Here is a 17500-nt window from a genome sequence, read left to right on the forward strand (position 1 = left end):
GGCTGTAGTGCTATTTTAATACTGTATACCAGCTGGAATCTACGTGAAGGTGGCCTCCTCCCATAATCAAAAGGAATAACTTCATTTCCATTCTATAAGGTAATTTGTTTTATATATATTGTTATGACGAGGGTCATGCTGCTGTGTGTTTGGGATGTGGCGTGTGTGCTGATGAGGCGAGCTTCGTATGTGTGTGGCATGTCGGGTGGGTGTTGACATGTCGGTTGGTGACAGTGTGCTGGGTGATGAGGATGCTAGTGATGTTGATGATGATAATGCTGGTGATGAGGGTGATGATGTTACACTGTTCCACTGTGGTGGTATTGGTGGTTATTTGAGAGGAGGTGGAGAAGGAGGGTGTTGCTAACTTCTCGATTGGTGCCTACAATCTCTCCCATTTAACGATGTTACCTGCGAATAAGTGACACTTTTTACTTCGACAATCTAGGGTAAAACACTCGAATCTAGGGTAAAATAGACAAAAATCTAGGGTAAGATTTCATCAACCCTGGAAGCACTGCACTGATGGTGTCATGCGCTCGCGGCGGCTCGGCGGGCTCCGTGACATACCATTGTCTGAGCATGCGCTTAATTGTCTACGCTGATTGGTTCTGTTCTTTGAAACTGAAGCGGCGGCCAATGAAAAAAAAAAAAAAAAAAAATTATTTCCACCAATCACGACGGCCCCTGAGGTTAGGTTAGGTTAGATTAAGTTTAGTTAAGTTAGGTTGGGTTAGGTTAGGTTAGAGTAGATTAGATTAGATTAGATTAAGTTTAGTTAGGTTAGGTTAGGTTACGTTACGTTACGTTAGGTTTAGTTAGGTTAGGTTAGGTTAGGTTCTTTTCTGGACGAAACAAATTTTTTCTGGTAGATTTCGGCTTCTTTTTAATTAATTTATCAGTTGTTTTTTTATGCAAATCATAATATGTTTCGGAGCTGTAAAAAAAAAAAAATGGGTTGATTTGCGCCAAAAACAAGTGATATTTTAATTAAAAGCAAGCCGAAATCTACCAGAAAAAAATAGTTTCGTCCAGAAAGGGCAAGGTGGTGAAACTCTGTAGGTTTACCCATGTGCCAATCCCAAGACAGGCTTGGAGGCGTGCACGGTGTGTGGTGCAGCCAGTGTGGGGTGTGTAATGCTATACCAGCCAGCTCAACCTTCACTGATAAACACGACACAGGCTCTCAGGAGATAATACCACTGGAATCTCTCACGAAAGTCCACACTTATGTATATCTGCATTTTGAACACCATGGAAAATTTATATGATAATTGCAGCTTGCTCAACAGTGACTAGCATTTTTTTTTTCTATGTTATGGCCTATAGTGCCTGTAGGCATACTTGAAGAGTATATATGGGAAGCACTGTTCAGCTTCCACCTATTAGTGGCGCAGGCAATTTTATTTATAGTGGTACCCATATTAGGGCCCATATCACCACCCAAGTGCATCTTTGGTGTAACCACCTAGAACCTGAGTATCATGGTAACATGTAGGTAACTTTAAACCACTTGACAAATGGTAAAGTTTCAAGGCGGTATGTGGTGGGATTCGAACCTACGCATGGACATCTGCCTGATCCCACACTCATCACCTCATCTACTACGCATGGCCAAGAGTGACCAGCACAGTACACAGGCACACCTTGTGAATAAAGGTATTCTGATGAAATAATATGTAAGGTGTGTGTTATAATCATATGAACTATTTACTTATTTCTCTACATATCTGTTGATTGCATTTGTTAGCATTGTTCTTCTATACCAATAACATGCAATTCTGCACTTAATTGTCATCTTCCTTGACCAGTTGCAATGTTTGTCATCCATGTGTGTGTCTGCAGGAAATGTTTATGGTCTAATGACCATCTAAAGTATCTTTGATAATCTGTTTGTTCAGTGGCACTCATAAGAGAGGAGAAATGTTATATAATAGTTTTGTCCAGTTTTCAGGCAAAGACGCACTAGATGAATCATGGAGATGGAGGAGGCAGCCAAACCCAAGGAACCCATGGAAATCCAGACATTTGTATTCTTTGACTTAGAGACCACTGGTCTGGCGGCTGGCAATCCACGAATTGTGGAGTTATCCATGCTTGCTGTGTCTAGAGATCACCTGCTGGCAATGAAGGATTCTGCCACACCAAAGCCTTCTGATTCAAGCAAGTTCTCAAGCAGCCAAGCCAATGGACACTCTCCAACCAGTAACACAGATATTCAGAGGAAAAATCCTGTCCCCAAACTGCCTCGTGTAATACACAAATACACAAGACTTTACTATCCATGGAAAGTGTTGACTCCACAAGTGGAAGCAATAAATGGCCTTAACAACTTTGATCTTGAAGGCTTGCCAAGTTTTGATGAAGCAAGTGCACAAGCTCTGTCACTCTTTTTAGATCTGCCCAAGCCAGTAACTTTAGTGGCCCACAATGGTAAGAGATATGACTTTCCCCTCCTCATGGCTGAGCTCAACCGAGTCGGCTATGTTGATAAATTTCCGGACCTGCAGTGTATAGACTCTCTGACTGCAATCAAGGACATAGATGGTTTGATAGAAAGGGAAGACATAGCAAATATCACAAAGCTGGCTGAGTCCTTCAACATTGATGATCTGGATGATTCCTTCATGGAGGAAGAACCCATGCCCAGCAAGAGGCAGAGGTCATCAGAGTGTGTTGAAGAGAAAGGCAGGCAGGGGAACCTTGGCCCGGGTCAACCACTTGAATCAGTCTCCTGTGCTGGCCAAGGCAATCATCACAACCTGGAAGTGTCTGCTGCACCACTCATCACCCCAGTGAAGAGCCGCCTCCCAGGCCAGACTCATGTCCCACCTACCCCCTCCAAGCTAGCTGCTCCTCCTCCCCAGCCCACCACTCCTGAGGCCCTCCAGCCAGGTGTCCCTGGCCCCTCAGGGTTCCCTGCCAAAGTCACTAAGGAATCCAGAAAAGTGCGCCGAACTCTGACCTATGAGAACAATGGTAAGAGAAAGGTTGGCACAAGGCTGTCATATGCTCAAGTCAACATTTTCAAGCGGCTCTTTGACTCGGAGTATGCGGCGCACCGTGCCGAGACAGACTGTGAGGCGTTGATGACAATCTGTGGCCACTATGGAAGCAAGTTTGTAGAGTGGGCAGATACTTTTGCCACCAGCTTCTCCACGTTTAACCCAATGTGGGTGAAAAGAAAGTCTTTTGACATAAACCCAGAAGGATAGGCTAATGTTTTATATTATATATGTTACATTTTAGACTAATTTAAACTTTTTTATTATATCTATATACAAGCCTGATGTCCCCACAAAGGGATTAACATAAAAATAATTGAATTTGTAGTTGTTATATTTGATACTAAAGTGTACTGATATGATGAAAGACAGTTTTTACAGTTTTTAGTGTAGTGTTTAGAACTGACAGCAAAAACTATTTTAGGGAATTTTATATCTGAAAAATATATATATTTCCTTATTGAATTAAGTAATCTTTTATGAAATTCTAGGTCAGTGTATAATTAATACATGTTTGCAAAGCTTCATCCTCCGTCCTCATCAATTTCTGTCTTTACATTGCTTTCATCATATTCTTTCCTCATTCTCTCATATCTCCAGCATTTCACTGGCTGTTTCTCCTTGCACCCTCCACGTCTCTCACACTCTGAATATACTTAATACAGTCTAGACTCTAGGCGTTTGAGTGGCCTCCCTTGGTGCCGTTCTGTGTGTATCTGTGGCTGGGCCTTGGTGTGGTGCACGGGACTCCTCAGCCACCTTGATTGCTTCACCTTTACTGACGTCAGGCTGTCATCTTCCTTACTTTCATCATACCTTCTTCACACACACACACACACACATTGGGCATTTCTCAAGTAATTTAGTTTAATTTTTATATTGACTAATCTGACACATGTGATATCATTTTATTTTTTACACTTTTATATCATTAATAGCTGTTCTTTTGTGTATGTATTTGTGTGTATTGTAGCGTTTGATGACCAGTACTTGCATGTGTATTGTATCGGCTGAGACGTTGCTACAATAGACAACTCTGTGTTTCCCTTTATGGGTGTGCCTTGACATTCATGTGGTGCTTAATGATAGTAGCTATTAAGAAGTTTTATACTATATATGATATGTACAAAATTTTATTGTTTTAAGTTAATATTTTTATAATTGTTGAGACATGATGATTTGTAAAGAAAAAGATATAATGAAGTATTAATGCTGTACCAGTGAAGCTTTTTGTAACCTATGCATGTGCAGCACAGTATGTATGCATGCATGTAGTGTGAACCTTTATGATGGTGCAGTGGCAGGACAGCTTTGGTGGTCACCCTGGTCAGTGAAGTCACCTAAGTGTTTTGTCAAGGGTTTGCTCCCTGGTGATGATCTCTTGCCTAGCATTCCTTTCTTCAAGGCAACCTAAGTGTTTCCAGGACACTTCTTAAGGGGAAATGTTTTAGTGTAGTGGCATAATGAGCAGCAGTACTAACGCTGTCCCATTAAGCCAGTGATGGTAGGAAAGCAGTCGCCACGTGAGAATAGTCAGAATACCACCCCTTTCCTAATACTTTGTGCATACATCTCTTATTTGTTTATGTAATTCTTGTCTGATTTTCTTTTCTGTGCAAATCTATGTGACTTGTTAGAGTGCCTTAAACCAGTCCATCCTACAGCTTTCTTATCTGTAAGACCTTTGTTAATTTGTACAACAAATACTGCTTTATCATCAGATCCATTTTATTAGTACATGTGAAGACTGATAAGAAAAACAATAAGTTTGTCTTTATGCATGAAATACTCACATTCAACAAATCATGGCATTAAAATGCTGTTCCACAAATGTATATTTAAGGGTAATAAAACACAAGTTGTGTAAGATATACCTTGTTTTATTGCATAGTCTGTGCAGACATAAAGGTTGCGGTGCTGGGGGTGCGGGGCGGCCAGGCGGTGCTCCCTCCCCAAGACAGGTGGACGGGCAGACTAGAGGACGGACATTCAATCTGAGATAAATAAGCCACTTGTATCAACACTTCTCCCGCTACACTGGCAGCAACACACGGCTCAACAGGAATGGTAAGTGTTGGGTTATATACATGTAGCATCTCCAACAGTCTTCTTGATGTGTACAATTTTGCAAAGTGAGAGACATCTTCATTGGTGGGTGTGGGCTATCAGAGAATTAAGTAGTATGCAACATGTGCAGTGGATAACTAGAGCCAGATCTGTCAGAGTGAGCACATACATACATCCATACACCAAGCATCTCAAGTCATGTCCCATCCCTGTGACTCAAGTACCCCATACAATACAGGAAAACACACATGAAATACTGATATTCACATTCACACTGATACACTGAATCTTTGTTCAGGTTTTCTCTCCTTTCCAGATACCTTATTACCTTTTAAAGTCATATACCCTTTCCTATAACTCAAGGGCTTCAAAATAGCAGCTCACAACTTGAACTCAGTAATTCGAACTTGGATATTTTCTGCTTCATCACATCCTAAATATTATAGTAGATATTCAAACAGAGCAGTGTAGATACCAGACCCTTACATTATTAATATTGGCAAGGAATATCATTGCATGTATTACCATAGTAACTGCAAGGTTTTCTTTACTGATTGGGGAAGGTAGGGTGTAGGGTGCACTATTAACTCATTCACGATGAGACACTTAAAACTGTTCAAACACCAAAAAGTGGACTGAGGGTTTGAACCTCTGGCAGTGTATGATGGCAGCATGGTGTGTGTCAGGGTGAGGCTAGACGATCTCCCAACAGCTTATCACTAAACACTTTGCACTGTCATTCCACCACATCATTGTACTAGGTAACCATAACTCTAGAGTGTATTAACTTTGCACTTCAATTACTTCTAGTTTCTTTACCTAATGTAAGTGTTCTTTGCTCTCATTAGTATATGCTCATAAGGGGTTTGGGAGTGAGGCTATTCTCAGAGACTTAAGTGTCTTATCTTTATCTTGACTTTTAACCAGTGTGGTTTTCAAAGGTGCTTTTGAGATTCTTGAGGTAGTCAAAGGACTTTCCACTATAAACAAGAAAAACACCCATGAGAAATCAACTGACCAAGGAGTTCTGTGGCCTTTGAAAATGGTAGTCCTGATGAGAAAATAGTGTTTGAAACAAATAAAAAAATTGGGATTAAGGCAACATCCCTCTGGCTGAGACAGACACATGTCTCCTTGATGGGCAGCAGTAACCAGCCACTTTTAATAAATTTTTGAAGAAATAAGATGATGGACCATATCATGTGAAAACTAATGATTCTTTCAGCCACCTTGGGACATGACTATACATACATGTGTATGTATATATGCTGGTACTCTATGTTTAAGACACACAATGTTTATGCAAGGCAGAAAGACATGAGGCCAACATGTCCTAGATATTAACATAATGGAAAACTAAAACTATATATAATTTGTACTCAATCATAATAAGTCTATTTCAGTTTTCATTAAAATATCACATCTGTCTTGAAAGTCTGACTAAATGTGGCTCAGTCCCTAGTGAGGGTGATCTATTCTGTCTTGAGTGTGTGTGAGAGGGTATATTGAAGTGCATGCTTGTTGTGATTGTGTAGAGTTTAATTTATAGATATAAATGTGGTTATGGTTGTGGTTGTGTCATTCAATTCATAAATATAATTGTGATAATGTATTATGTAGTTTAATTCACAAATATAGTCATCATGCCTGAATGTCTTAAACTTTTTAAGTACCATATAATTTGAAATAATAAAATAACGATTCAAAAAAATAAAATTTCCATAAGAACTGTTTTTCCAATTAGAAGGCCAAGTGATGCAACACTTGTGGTGGTGTGAGGCACCAGCCAGCCGGGGGGAGGGGAGCTCAGAGAGCTGAAGAGGGCCAGGGTGCCACTAGAGACACTGGAGTGGCAGCAGCAGCATGCAGGCTGGGCAGATGCAGCAGATCACTGCAGGAGGCTGGGCCCAGATCAGCCAGTGGGTCCTGGGTGACCTGGGGACTCTTGGTGGAAACAATGGGATTGGTGGGAGCAGGGGAGTCTGAGGTGGGTTGGAAGGTGGCGGGCGGGTGTGATGGCAGGCTGGCATCCACAGTGGTGACCTGTGTGGCAAAGGTGGCATCTGGGACAGTAATGGAGCCGTCAGTGAGGGAAGTGAGCAATACTGGGGTGGAGAGAGCAAGGCGGCCCCGGCCCAGTGCCCCAAGGGAGGAGTGCAGCAATGGCAAACCCTCTGCTCCCTCAGCAAGTAGGGAGGCATCAGCAGGGCCTTGAGTTTGTCCTTCACTGGACACCATAATCTCCTGGAGGTGTGCAGTGCTGCTCTGCACTGTGTACACTGCTGGGGGATTGCACTCCTTCAGGGTGATCACCACCATGTGCTCCTCCCGTTCCAGCTCCCCATTACCCCCAACCTGAACAGAGTCCATTTCGGCTGCTACTGCTTCCTGCTGCAGATCCTCTCCTTCATGGACACAGCGTTGGTGGCGCCGCAGCACGTTGCTCTTGTAGAAGGCCTTGCCACAGGCACACACATACGGCTTTTCACCAGTGTGTGTTCTGAGGTGGTTCTTGAGGCTCTCCTTGGCAGCATAGCAGCGGGGACACTGGGGGCATCTGAAGGGCTTCTCTTTGGAGTGCTGCGCCACCTGGTGTCTTCTCAGGTCCTTCCGGGTTGCCATGGACTTACCACAAATCTCACATACCAACTTGACGTCATTGGTGCTGTGGAAGCGCTTCTTATGGGCACACAAGTTACACATGCGCAGGAAGGCCAACCCACAGTCCTCACACTCATACTTTTTCTCTCTGGTGTGTGTGTTGATGTGGACTTTGAGGGCATAGGGAGTCAGGAACCTTGCCCCACAGAACTCACAGGTGAAATTTCTGGCTCCTGCATGAGTGATTTTATGGTTCTCAAGAGAAGATTTATCAACAAATCCTTTGTTGCACTTTTCACAGGAATACTTGATTGGAAGCCCCAAGTGGCACCTCTTGATGTGCACAAAGTGGAGGTAGCGGTGGGTCCTGAAAGCCTTGTGGCAGATGTGGCACTCAAAGAAGCGAGACTCTGGGTGTTGTGTGATGATGTGCTGGTCCAGGGCGTTCTGGCTCACTGCCTGTAAATTCATGATGGGTGACTTGTTACTTTTCACCTGCATCACACATCACCAAAGGTACACACATACAGACTAGGAAATCATACTTAGTAATTTTTCTAGTTTAGCAGAAATACTGTCAGGAAGATAAAAGGATATCATTAGTAAAGTCCGTTCATCCAAAGAATCCAGGCCGAAACTGCTAGTTTGGTTGGCAGCCTGTCACCGCCACACTAAACCTTCCCGACACTTAAATTTTCTTCAAGTACATTTATTTTTCTTCACTTAACTCAATAGATATACAAGTTCATAGCTTGAAGAAAAATAAATGTATATACTTGAAGAAAATTTAAGTGTTGGGAAGGTTCAGTGGCGGTGGGGGTGGGCAGGGCTGCCAACCGAACTAGCAGTTTCGGCCTGATTCTTTGGATGAACGGACTTTAGTAATTCACAAATTTTTGGATAAATTTTAATATAAACTGCTATGTTCCCCTTTGGAAAGATGGAAGTAAAGCTGGGATAAACAGCTGGCCATGAGAGGCTGCTGCCAAATACTGAATCCTTAACAGGGCGCTGAAGTAAATGCGACGGCAACATGTTAACAGTTAAATGGAGACTGTCATCAAGGCCTGGGTGGCTTTTGGTTGATTTTGACTGTCCTGTCACTACACATTTTACCTCAGCCTACAAAAAGGAGTTCAGTTTTCCTTCTCAAAGAAAACATATCCTCACCTTTTTGTCTCCTCTCTTGGAAGCTCACACACATGAACACCAGAGTGGTTTGACTGGTCGAGGCAAAACACAGACAGCATCTCAAGGCTCACCTGGTGCATACAGCCGGGACACTTGTGAGCGGTGATGTTGTGTAGCCGCCGCAAGTGTTGGGTGAGCTTGGACTTCTCTCTGTAGCAGATGTTGGGGCACCACTCACACACATGGCAGTAAACAGCTGAGTGTGCCTCTCTGCGGTGCCGTCCTAACTGCTTGGCATTGCTGAATTGGTCTCCACACAGCTCACACCTCTTCTGAAACTTTCCAAGCTGGAAACATTACACAGGCATACACAAGTTTATTTAATTTTGTTCATTCTTAGAGGGTTCATTTATATATATGCTTCCCAGTGTTGGCTTCCCTCTCTCTCTCTCTCTCTCTCTCTCTCTCTCTCTTACCCTTCTCCCCTCACCTGTGCTGCCCCAGACTCCTTGGATGTCCACCCTTCTGTATCTGCTTCTGGTTCCTTCGTCTCAAAGGTAGTTTTTAATGCCCTTGCCCTCTTGGGTATGCTGGCTCCCGGCTGCCCTGTACACCACATTTTTTAGTGAAAGAGTAAAAGTTGCTATTAAAAAAACTAAACTATTCCTACCTGGAAGAGGTGAGATATTGACATGAACAGTGTTGGCACTACAACAGAAACTTCAATGCAGTGCTGGTATAAATATTCATGAAAACATTAAAAATATATGACTCAGGTCTTACATGTTTCCTGGCCTTCCTTTCTCGACTTCCTGAGTCTACGCTGCAATGTCTGTTCACTGCTGCCCTCAGAATCTGGCAGACATTCACTGTCCTGTTTCACTAGGTTGCTTGTGACATAAGTCTTGTTCCCCTCACTGCCACATTGCACAGGCTTTGCAGCATCCAAGGTGCTCACACTGCTGGAAGGGCTGAGTGGGTAGTGCTGCATGGAGGGATTACCGTTGGGTCTCTTGTCTACCTCCCTCAATGGTTCCTCTCTGCCTTGTGAGCCACTTGAAGTTGCAATATCTCCCAGATAGCAGTGGGAAGGCAGGAGGTCACTTAGTTCAGCAGCACTTGTGTCTAGGGCAAGCTGTGTCTCCAGCTCCCCAGAAGATTGTCTGCTGCTGACTGCAGAACTCTCTGATGGAGCCGTTTCATCTTTGACGGAAGACTTGGCATCCTGTGCTCTGTCATCTGCTGGTGGCTCACTGGTAGAGGGAGTTTCTGCATTGCACTCTGAGTCTAGTGGAATGTGGCAAAAAAATCTCTCAGCTCTCTCAGGCTTCTCACAGTGGTCCAAGTGAGTTCTGTTCCACAAGTTATCCTGTGTCCCCTGTGAGGCAGGTGGCGGGTTTCCATCGTATTGTTTTTTGTCAATTAATGAACTATGGCCAAGATGAACTTTTCCACCTATGACAGCTTTCCTCCTCAACTCAGCTCCCTGCAGGAATGTGGCCTGAAACTCATTCTTTAGCATAACCACCTTTGACTCAAGGTTTACAATACTGAGCAGGAGTCTGAGGCAGATGGAACAAACAAACTCTGTAGCTTGACATGCCTCTTCCAGCTGGTCCATCCCCACCACCTGCCCCATCTGGCGGTGGATGCTGCCATTCTGTGTGACAAGGCTGGCATGCACGCTGACCAGGGAGCTGCTCACCACCTTGGCACACACCACACACAGCCCACTGCCTGCCCCGTCTGTGCCAGCTACCATGGTGGCTGCCCTTCACACACACACACAACTTCTGCAAACAAATCATCTCATGTCAATGTTTCCTTTCTTAACCTACACCACAGAAGAATAAGACATCTAATATTTTTTCTCCTCCATGTTTTAGCAATACTGGTACTTGTTAGCTGATGTGTTAGTAACCTAACTCTTTATGTTGCTGTATATCCCAACATGAAGGAAACTCTCTTGTTTATGTAGAGAGAGAGAGAGAGAGAGAGAGAGAGAGAGAGAGAGAGAGAGAGAGAGAGAGAGAGAGAGAGAGAGAGAGTAACCAACACACACATTTCAGCATCCCTATTTACCCTGCATCACATACACACACCACAAGGAGCAAATAATCACCTACAAGCTAAACTGACACTAACACCACCACTAACGTCAAACAGGAAGCAGACACCCACTAGATGAACACTAACCAACACACAGCCACTACCGTAGCGACAATTACCTGCTCTGGGCTTCACCACACACTACACTCACCACAAGGGACTCTTAAGCATCACCAGGCCTCACCATACACTCACCATAAGGGACATTTACGGGGAGCATCTGGGGACATGGCTTCCTGACCTCCCCCCGTCAATGCTTGGCCTCCAATCAGCTGTTCTGGCGTTTTACTTTCCTACGGTACAATTAGGAGTGATAAATGCGTTAAATGATCCTTTTTCCTTTGCTATTCCTTCTCCTGGTTGGTGTATTCTAAATTAAGGGAGAGTTTTTTTTATTTATTCTGAGGAAAATAGTCGCTCCTGGAAAGTTTTTTTTTTTTTGTTTTGTTTGAGAGAGAGAGAACGAGGGTGTGTGTGTGTGAGAAGCCGCCGTGTACAAGTGGGATCATACGTGCTTTGGGTACCTCTTTTTTTTTTTTTTTTTTTTTTTCTTATTCTTAAGTGCAATTTGAAGGCTGACAGTGAGTGGAAAATAACTTAATCATAGCTATAGCACGAGTGAAGCCTATAGATCAGAACCGAACAAAAAAATCAAGAAAAAGTGATAGAAACAGGAGAGGTAAGAAGGTGAGGAAGATTAAACACGTGTGCAGAAGAGGCAGGAAATAATTGCAAGAAAAAAGTGAAGAGACAAGAGAGGGAGAAGATAGATATGTGCAGAAGAGTCAGAAAATGTATACAAGACAGCATCTCCTTCGGATCCACAGTTTGAGGTAAGAAGTTCATGTTTAGATCCTTGTTGGTAAAATATTAGATAAATTTAAGGATGATATATGGAATTAAGTAGTTTTACTCATACAGGGACTTCCACATGTAGGCCTGACAAGTGACAACCTCTTGCAGCTTCTCTCATTCATCTTATGTTTAAAATTTCTAAACATTTTTACATATTTTTGTCCATAATTTATTCATTTACTCATCCTTTCTCATCATTTACTCATAATATATTGATGTGGGGGTAGATTTTAACTGAAGACACCACTACATGTAATGGTAGTACACTCACTGATACTACAATACTTTACGTTTATGAAGTGTTTTTTTTTTTTTTCGAGGGCGTGGCTATTATTGACTCATTGATGCTTTGGAAGGTCAATACATCGCGCCAGAAAGTTAGAAGCTTAGATCAAGTTCACGTTAGGTTAGGCTAGGTTAGGTTGGACTACGTTTGTTTTGGTTTAGTTGGTAGGGGAAATTGAAATAGACTAAGGAGAAAGAAGGTTATATTTGGCAAAGCAAGGAATGTTTCTGTGCCCAAAGTGATAATGCAAAATTACATCGTCTCTATTTACTTCCCTCGCTAATGCTTGATCCTCCCTGCCCTCCTTCCTTCCCTCTCCTCCCTCTTCTCTCTCCCATCCTTCCTCCTTCCTCCCTCCCTCCCTCCTCGCCTTCCTTCCTTCCCATCATCCACTCGCGCTTAATTCTGCCTCTCATTCCAGCGCGCTCCTTAATGAATACCAAAGCAGTATAAGTCCATAGGGGGATTTTCTCCTCAGAATAACGTCCTTTTTCGTTTGGGCAACACGTGACGCAACTCTTACCGCTGTACTTGTCCTTGTACTTACGTGTTTCATCTGATTTTTATTTTATTTATTTTGTTATTAATGTTTGTATATTATTATTATTGTTGTTGTTGTTGTTGTTGTTGTTGTTGTTGTTGATGTTATTGGTGGTGGTGGTAGTAATTTTTTTATTCACTTATTCATCATGTTTGTTCTTAATAAATAACTTATTTCAGTGATTTATTTAGGTGTTTATGTGTCAGAGGTCAGGTCAGGTGTAGTTTAGGAAGTTTTACCTTTATATCAGCGCTTCCCTGATATTATTTCTATCTTCTTACTCTGTTCCTTCCAATAAGTTCTTTCGCTGACTTTCTCTCTTTTCCCACATTTCGTACACCATTTCCTTCTTCTCTTGTGCGTACAGATATAAAATGTTTAGACATCCCCTACTCAGTGACAGGCGTCGATGAGTCTGCTGTGCTGAGAGTGAGTGATGAGTGATGATGGGTGAGTGATGTGTGGATGCACTTCGCGGGTTACTATCTCGTTCATCAGCTTCAACGGGAGGGGTTCAATGAGGTAAGTCCCGCGCGGCTGCTGGAGTGCGGGGAGCTTGTTTCCCTGCCTGGCCTCGTCACTTGTCGGGTGATTGAGACGAGGAAGGAAATATCCAATGAAGCAACGACAGGCAGGAGTGGAGGAGGCGTCCTTCACCCACCTGAGCGAGTACCAAGCGCCGGGGAATCAAGCACGTATAGTGTATCTCGACGACAGTACCGCTAGCTGCCGCTGTGTGTGGTTGTCTTGTGGTGACTCTTGGGTCCGTATTCAAACACTTTATTCTCTCACCACGGCTATTTTCCAAGGCCACAGAGATGATCAGGAGGGGTTTTCAAGAGTGTTTCTCCAGTTAATGATGTAGAAATCTTGTCACTCTGCCTCTAGAATCTCGTGTAAATTTAGATAAAGGATTTTGAAATAGTGGAGGTGAAACGCAGAAAAGTTTGAGAATACGAGCCCAGACAGGATGAAATGCAGGTGTTGACTCATACTTTTCTTAACCCCTTCAGTACTGGGATGCATTTTTTAGCTCATGTTTTGGGGATGATTAGATGATTGTACTTACATTAGTAATAGTCTATGGAGGTCAGAAGATTAATGGCCAGTCTTCACTACTAATCCTTACATAAGTTTCTGAAGCTGTTTAAAATGACCAAATAGTAAGCAAAATAAATATGAAAACGTGTCCAGGTACTTTTTTTTTATTATTTTTTCATTTATACCATTACTTGAATTATTTGCAAGTCAAGCCTAAGTGTCATCAGTACAAATATACTGATACTTCTTTATAGAGCTGTCCTCTTTAGTCACACCTCGACAGATTCAGGTAGTTACTCTAGCCACACCGCCTTCTGTAATACCACCATCTACCACCATCAGGATAAGACAGGTGACTACATCTTTGTCCAACCGCCTTTTGTAGTTACGATTATACAACATGCATCTTCATTAAAGTATCACTGTAACGTTAAATCTTCCTCTCCAACTCCCAGCCTAATAACTTGTACCCTTGTAACGTTTCTCAGAACCCGTAACCGTGAACACAGCCCTCAGAACCTGTAACCCTAACCCCCCCCCCCAGAACCTATAACCTTGAATACACCCTCAGAACCTATAACCTTGGACACTCCTTATAACTCGTAACCATAAAAAAAAAAACATCCCTCAGAATCAGTAACCTTGAATACATCCTTCATAATACGTAACCATAAAAACACCTCTTGAAGAAACCCATCAGAACCCGTAACCTTAAAAACACCCGTCAGAACCTATAACCATGAAAAAAAAATCTCATAACTCGTAACCGTAGAAACACCCCTCATAATCTGTAACCATAAAAACACCCCCTAGAACCCGTAACCTTGAACACCCCTCAGAACCTGTAACCTTGAAGACACCCCTCAAATCGCCAATAACCTCCTGTTGGAAGCGGTGGCGGTGGAGATGAGGGGCAGAAACGTCTGAGAATACTCTAACTCTCGCCGACAGCGGGGAAGTAATGGAGAGGGTTTGAACTTCCTCTCACTCTATTTCCCATGGCCGGCGCTGCACAGTTCCCCGCTGGCCTGCATGGTGCATCAATAGTGAGGCTTCCTCGAGCGCTTCCTTCCCCTTGCTGCGAGGGGCGAGGGTTGAGAAGCCCTCCAGCGAGATTACCGCAGGGCTCGGAAATCACTGACTATACACGTGATCCTGCCTGATGCCTCGCAAAAGCTAACGTTACTGACTTTTTTTTTTTTTTACCCATAGAGGAAACTGATTTATGGTTGTATTCTGAAACACTTCTGCACGAATATCGACAAGAGGCTGTAGTTGAAGTGACGCGGGTTTTCAATGTGCTTTTTTATACGGTTTTAGTGACAGAGTTAATAGTATTTGTACATTATGAATAGTAGAGTCACTGTATTATGGAACATTTCTGCCGGAATACTTTCAAAGGCCTCCTCAAGCTGAAGTGACATGGGTTTTCAAGTATGTTCTTATGGTTTTAGTGACAGATTAACAAGATTTCTTCATTATTAATAGGAAAAACACTCTTGAGAAGTGAGCCAGTCATCCCTGCTGCCTTTAACCCCTTCACTACCATGACGCGTTTTCATATTCATTATATTCATTCTATACTCACTATTTGGCGATTTTATTCAGCTTCAGAAACTTGTGTGGGGATTAAGATAGTGAAAACTCTGGCCATTAATCTTCTGACCTCCATGGACCCTTTCTAATGTCAATAAAATCGTCTAATCATACTCAAAACTCATTGTTAAAAATTCGTCCTAGTACTGAAGGGATTGAAAAACGGTCGTAGCGAGAGAACAGTGTTTCTGAATGTTAGTCTTATTTGCTCCTGCCTTCCTGGTAACCTTGGCGTGCAGTGCGTTCATAAACACATGCATGTTTATTTATTCATTTGTACATAGGAGTGTCTAGTTGCGTGTTAGGCAAGTCTGGGCTAGGTCAGGAAATTTGTCACGAGGTAATGGGGTTTTTATGAAGCTCAGCCGCCAGATGTCTCTACAAGTTAAGAGATAACCGAGCCAAAAATGAGTTTATCCTTATCATTTATCCACGATTTGCGAGTGTTTTCATTATGCTTAAGATTGATAAGGGATTTCGCACCGTCAGTAGGAAGGAGAAGGTGACAACTCAAAGAATTCCTCACCGTCAGTAGGAAGAGGAAGGTGACAACACAAGGAACTCCGCACCGTCAGTAGGAAAGGGAAGGTGACAATACAAATTCCTCACCGCCAGTAGGAAGAAGAAGGTGACAACTCAAAGAATTCCTCACCGTCAATAGGAAGAGGAAGGTGACAACACAAATTCCTCACCGCCAGTAGGAAGAGGAAGGTGACAACACGACCAGTCATCCCCGTGGGCTCAGGAAACAGTACGGTGGTGGAGAGAATAAAGCATGTCGGAACACTGCACGCGCAAACCATTATGGCGGCGGTGACTGCGGCAGGGCGGCGTGTTGCAGCGGCGGTGGGCTCAATCTGTGCTGTCCTGAGAGGGATGTTCATCATGGCTGCATCCGCCGGCTGTACGCACTGACCAATGCCAACTCCTCCCCCCTCACCCCCTCACCATTCAACATAGCCCCCCTCCCCAACTGCACAGCCTACAGGAAGCTAATGCAACCCCTTCCCTCTGCTCTCTCTCTCTCTCTCTCTCTCTCTCTCTCTCTCTCTCTCTCTCTCTCTCTCTCTCTCTCTCTCTCTCTCTCTCTCTCTCTCTCTCTCTCTCTCTCTCTCTCTCTCTCTCTCTCTCTCTCTCTCTCTTATCAGCACTATTTTCAAAGGCCACGGAGATGATTAGTCGTGCTCTTGTCATGTTTTCTTTCTTTCTTTTTTTTCATATATACCAACAGTGCAGTATATTTGTCAAGCCTTCACTGGTATCATGAAAACACACCTCAAAACACCTGTAGCCTCCGTCAGAACTCGTTAACCCTTTCACTTTGATTACGACAGTGTGAGTGACTAGAATAAGGCGCCGCAACAGCCACCTAATTACGAGACAATTATCACCACAATACACGCTGGAAAAATGGAATACAGTGGCCAGATACGTAGTGGAGAGACAGAGTGCAGTGAAGAAAGAGATGGGACAGTATACAGTAGAGAGGAAATACAGTGGAGAGATGGATTGGGCAGCCCCAGTATAAAAGCTCTCTGTGTCCCTCTCTCCTTCCTTCCATATTTCCATACAATACAATTTCACCATAGGACTGGCATACCATTTTTTTCCCCCGCTGGCCTTGCTTCAACAATAGCCTGCCTCATAACAAAGCCTATACACAGCCAGGCCTACTTGAATAGATGTTTTTTTTTTATGTTTTTTTCTAGATTTTTTTTTCAGTCTCCATCAATTGTCTCGTGTGTGTGTGTGTGTGTGTGTGTGTGTGTGTGTGTGTGTGTGTGTAACGTGCCAGCCACGAGGAGCAGTCAGCAGCAGTGATAACAAGGCAAGTAAATCACGTGACGATCTGATTCAGTTCATGTTGCACGTTTGCTAAAGGTTTAAGTGAGCTGGCGTAACCTAACCTTACCTCACGTAACATTACCCACTCTAATTCAACATAATTTTACCCGCTCTAAAATTAGCTGGGTTCGCTGATCTTCACGTGCCTTCCTCCCTCCCCCCCGCCCCACCAGCCGCCCGCTCCCTGATGCAAAGGACCTCCCCACTTCACACGGGAGCAAGGCGGTGGCGGTGTCGGCGGCTGAGAGAAGGAATGACAACGGGGCCTATAGCGTGAGTCCCCCGCCCCTAGTCACGGTGTTCCTCCACTTTCCAGGCTGCGTGGGCGGCGTGGCACCACTAGCGGTCTGGCACTGCTGGACCAGAGTGTCAGGCGACCTAGCAGCCGCCAGTTACCGCTGAGCCGTGATCGGGAGAGGTTGC

General features: G+C 43.6%; 4 protein-coding genes across 8 annotated transcripts in view; 3 read left to right on the plus strand and 1 right to left on the minus strand.

Annotated features, from left to right (window-relative positions):
* LOC123509481 overlaps nucleotides 1–4222 on the plus strand; it is a 5209-nt gene extending 987 nt beyond the window's left edge. The window contains exons 1-2 of one of the 2 annotated variants that reach the window (XM_045263775.1): nucleotides 1–99; nucleotides 1948–4222. The exon at nucleotides 1–99 is cut by the window's left edge and continues 125 nt beyond it. In XM_045263775.1, coding sequence (XP_045119710.1) covers nucleotides 1977–3215 — 1239 coding nt within the window. In that variant the 5' untranslated portion in view covers nucleotides 1–99; nucleotides 1948–1976 and the 3' untranslated portion in view covers nucleotides 3216–4222. The remainder of the gene's footprint in view (nucleotides 100–1947) is intronic. The other variant, XM_045263774.1, reaches the window with a different exon arrangement.
* Nucleotides 4223–4867: 645 nt separating this feature from the next.
* On the minus strand, nucleotides 4868–11256 carry LOC123509480 (zinc finger protein 62 homolog). Of its 4 annotated transcripts, none has more exons than XM_045263773.1 (5): nucleotides 11109–11256; nucleotides 9588–10597; nucleotides 9295–9410; nucleotides 8936–9136; nucleotides 4868–8132 (listed from the first exon to the last, which is right to left on the minus strand). In XM_045263773.1, exons 2-5 carry the CDS (start codon nucleotides 10564–10566, stop codon nucleotides 6879–6881), a joined length of 2550 nt encoding a protein of 849 aa, XP_045119708.1. In that variant the 5' UTR covers nucleotides 10567–10597; nucleotides 11109–11256; the 3' UTR covers nucleotides 4868–6878. The 4 variants fall into 4 exon arrangements, with proteins under 4 accessions (XP_045119708.1, XP_045119707.1, XP_045119705.1 ...); XM_045263772.1 differs by having other exon boundaries at nucleotides 8936–9142; XM_045263770.1 differs by having other exon boundaries at nucleotides 8936–9151.
* A 4780-nt stretch (nucleotides 11257–16036) lies between these two features.
* The window catches only part of LOC123509462 (apoptotic chromatin condensation inducer in the nucleus-like), a gene marked incomplete at its 3' end in the record, with an annotated part of 41510 nt that continues 40046 nt past the window's right edge, over nucleotides 16037–17500 (plus strand). Inside the window, exons 1-3 of the mRNA XM_045263751.1 lie at nucleotides 16037–16136; nucleotides 17200–17350; nucleotides 17394–17500. The exon at nucleotides 17394–17500 is cut by the window's right edge and continues 136 nt beyond it. Coding sequence (XP_045119686.1) covers nucleotides 16037–16136; nucleotides 17200–17350; nucleotides 17394–17500 — 358 coding nt within the window. The remainder of the gene's footprint in view (nucleotides 16137–17199; nucleotides 17351–17393) is intronic.
* The window catches only part of LOC123509873 (chondroitin sulfate N-acetylgalactosaminyltransferase 2-like), a 168881-nt gene continuing 168836 nt past the window's right edge, over nucleotides 17456–17500 (plus strand). The window contains exon 1 of the mRNA XM_045264460.1: nucleotides 17456–17500. This exon is cut by the window's right edge and continues 136 nt beyond it. The gene's annotated coding sequence lies outside the window, so the exon portion shown is untranslated.

Source organism: Portunus trituberculatus, chromosome 27 (genome assembly GCF_017591435.1).
Source record: "Portunus trituberculatus isolate SZX2019 chromosome 27, ASM1759143v1, whole genome shotgun sequence".
Lineage (NCBI taxonomy): Eukaryota > Metazoa > Arthropoda > Malacostraca > Decapoda > Portunidae > Portunus > Portunus trituberculatus.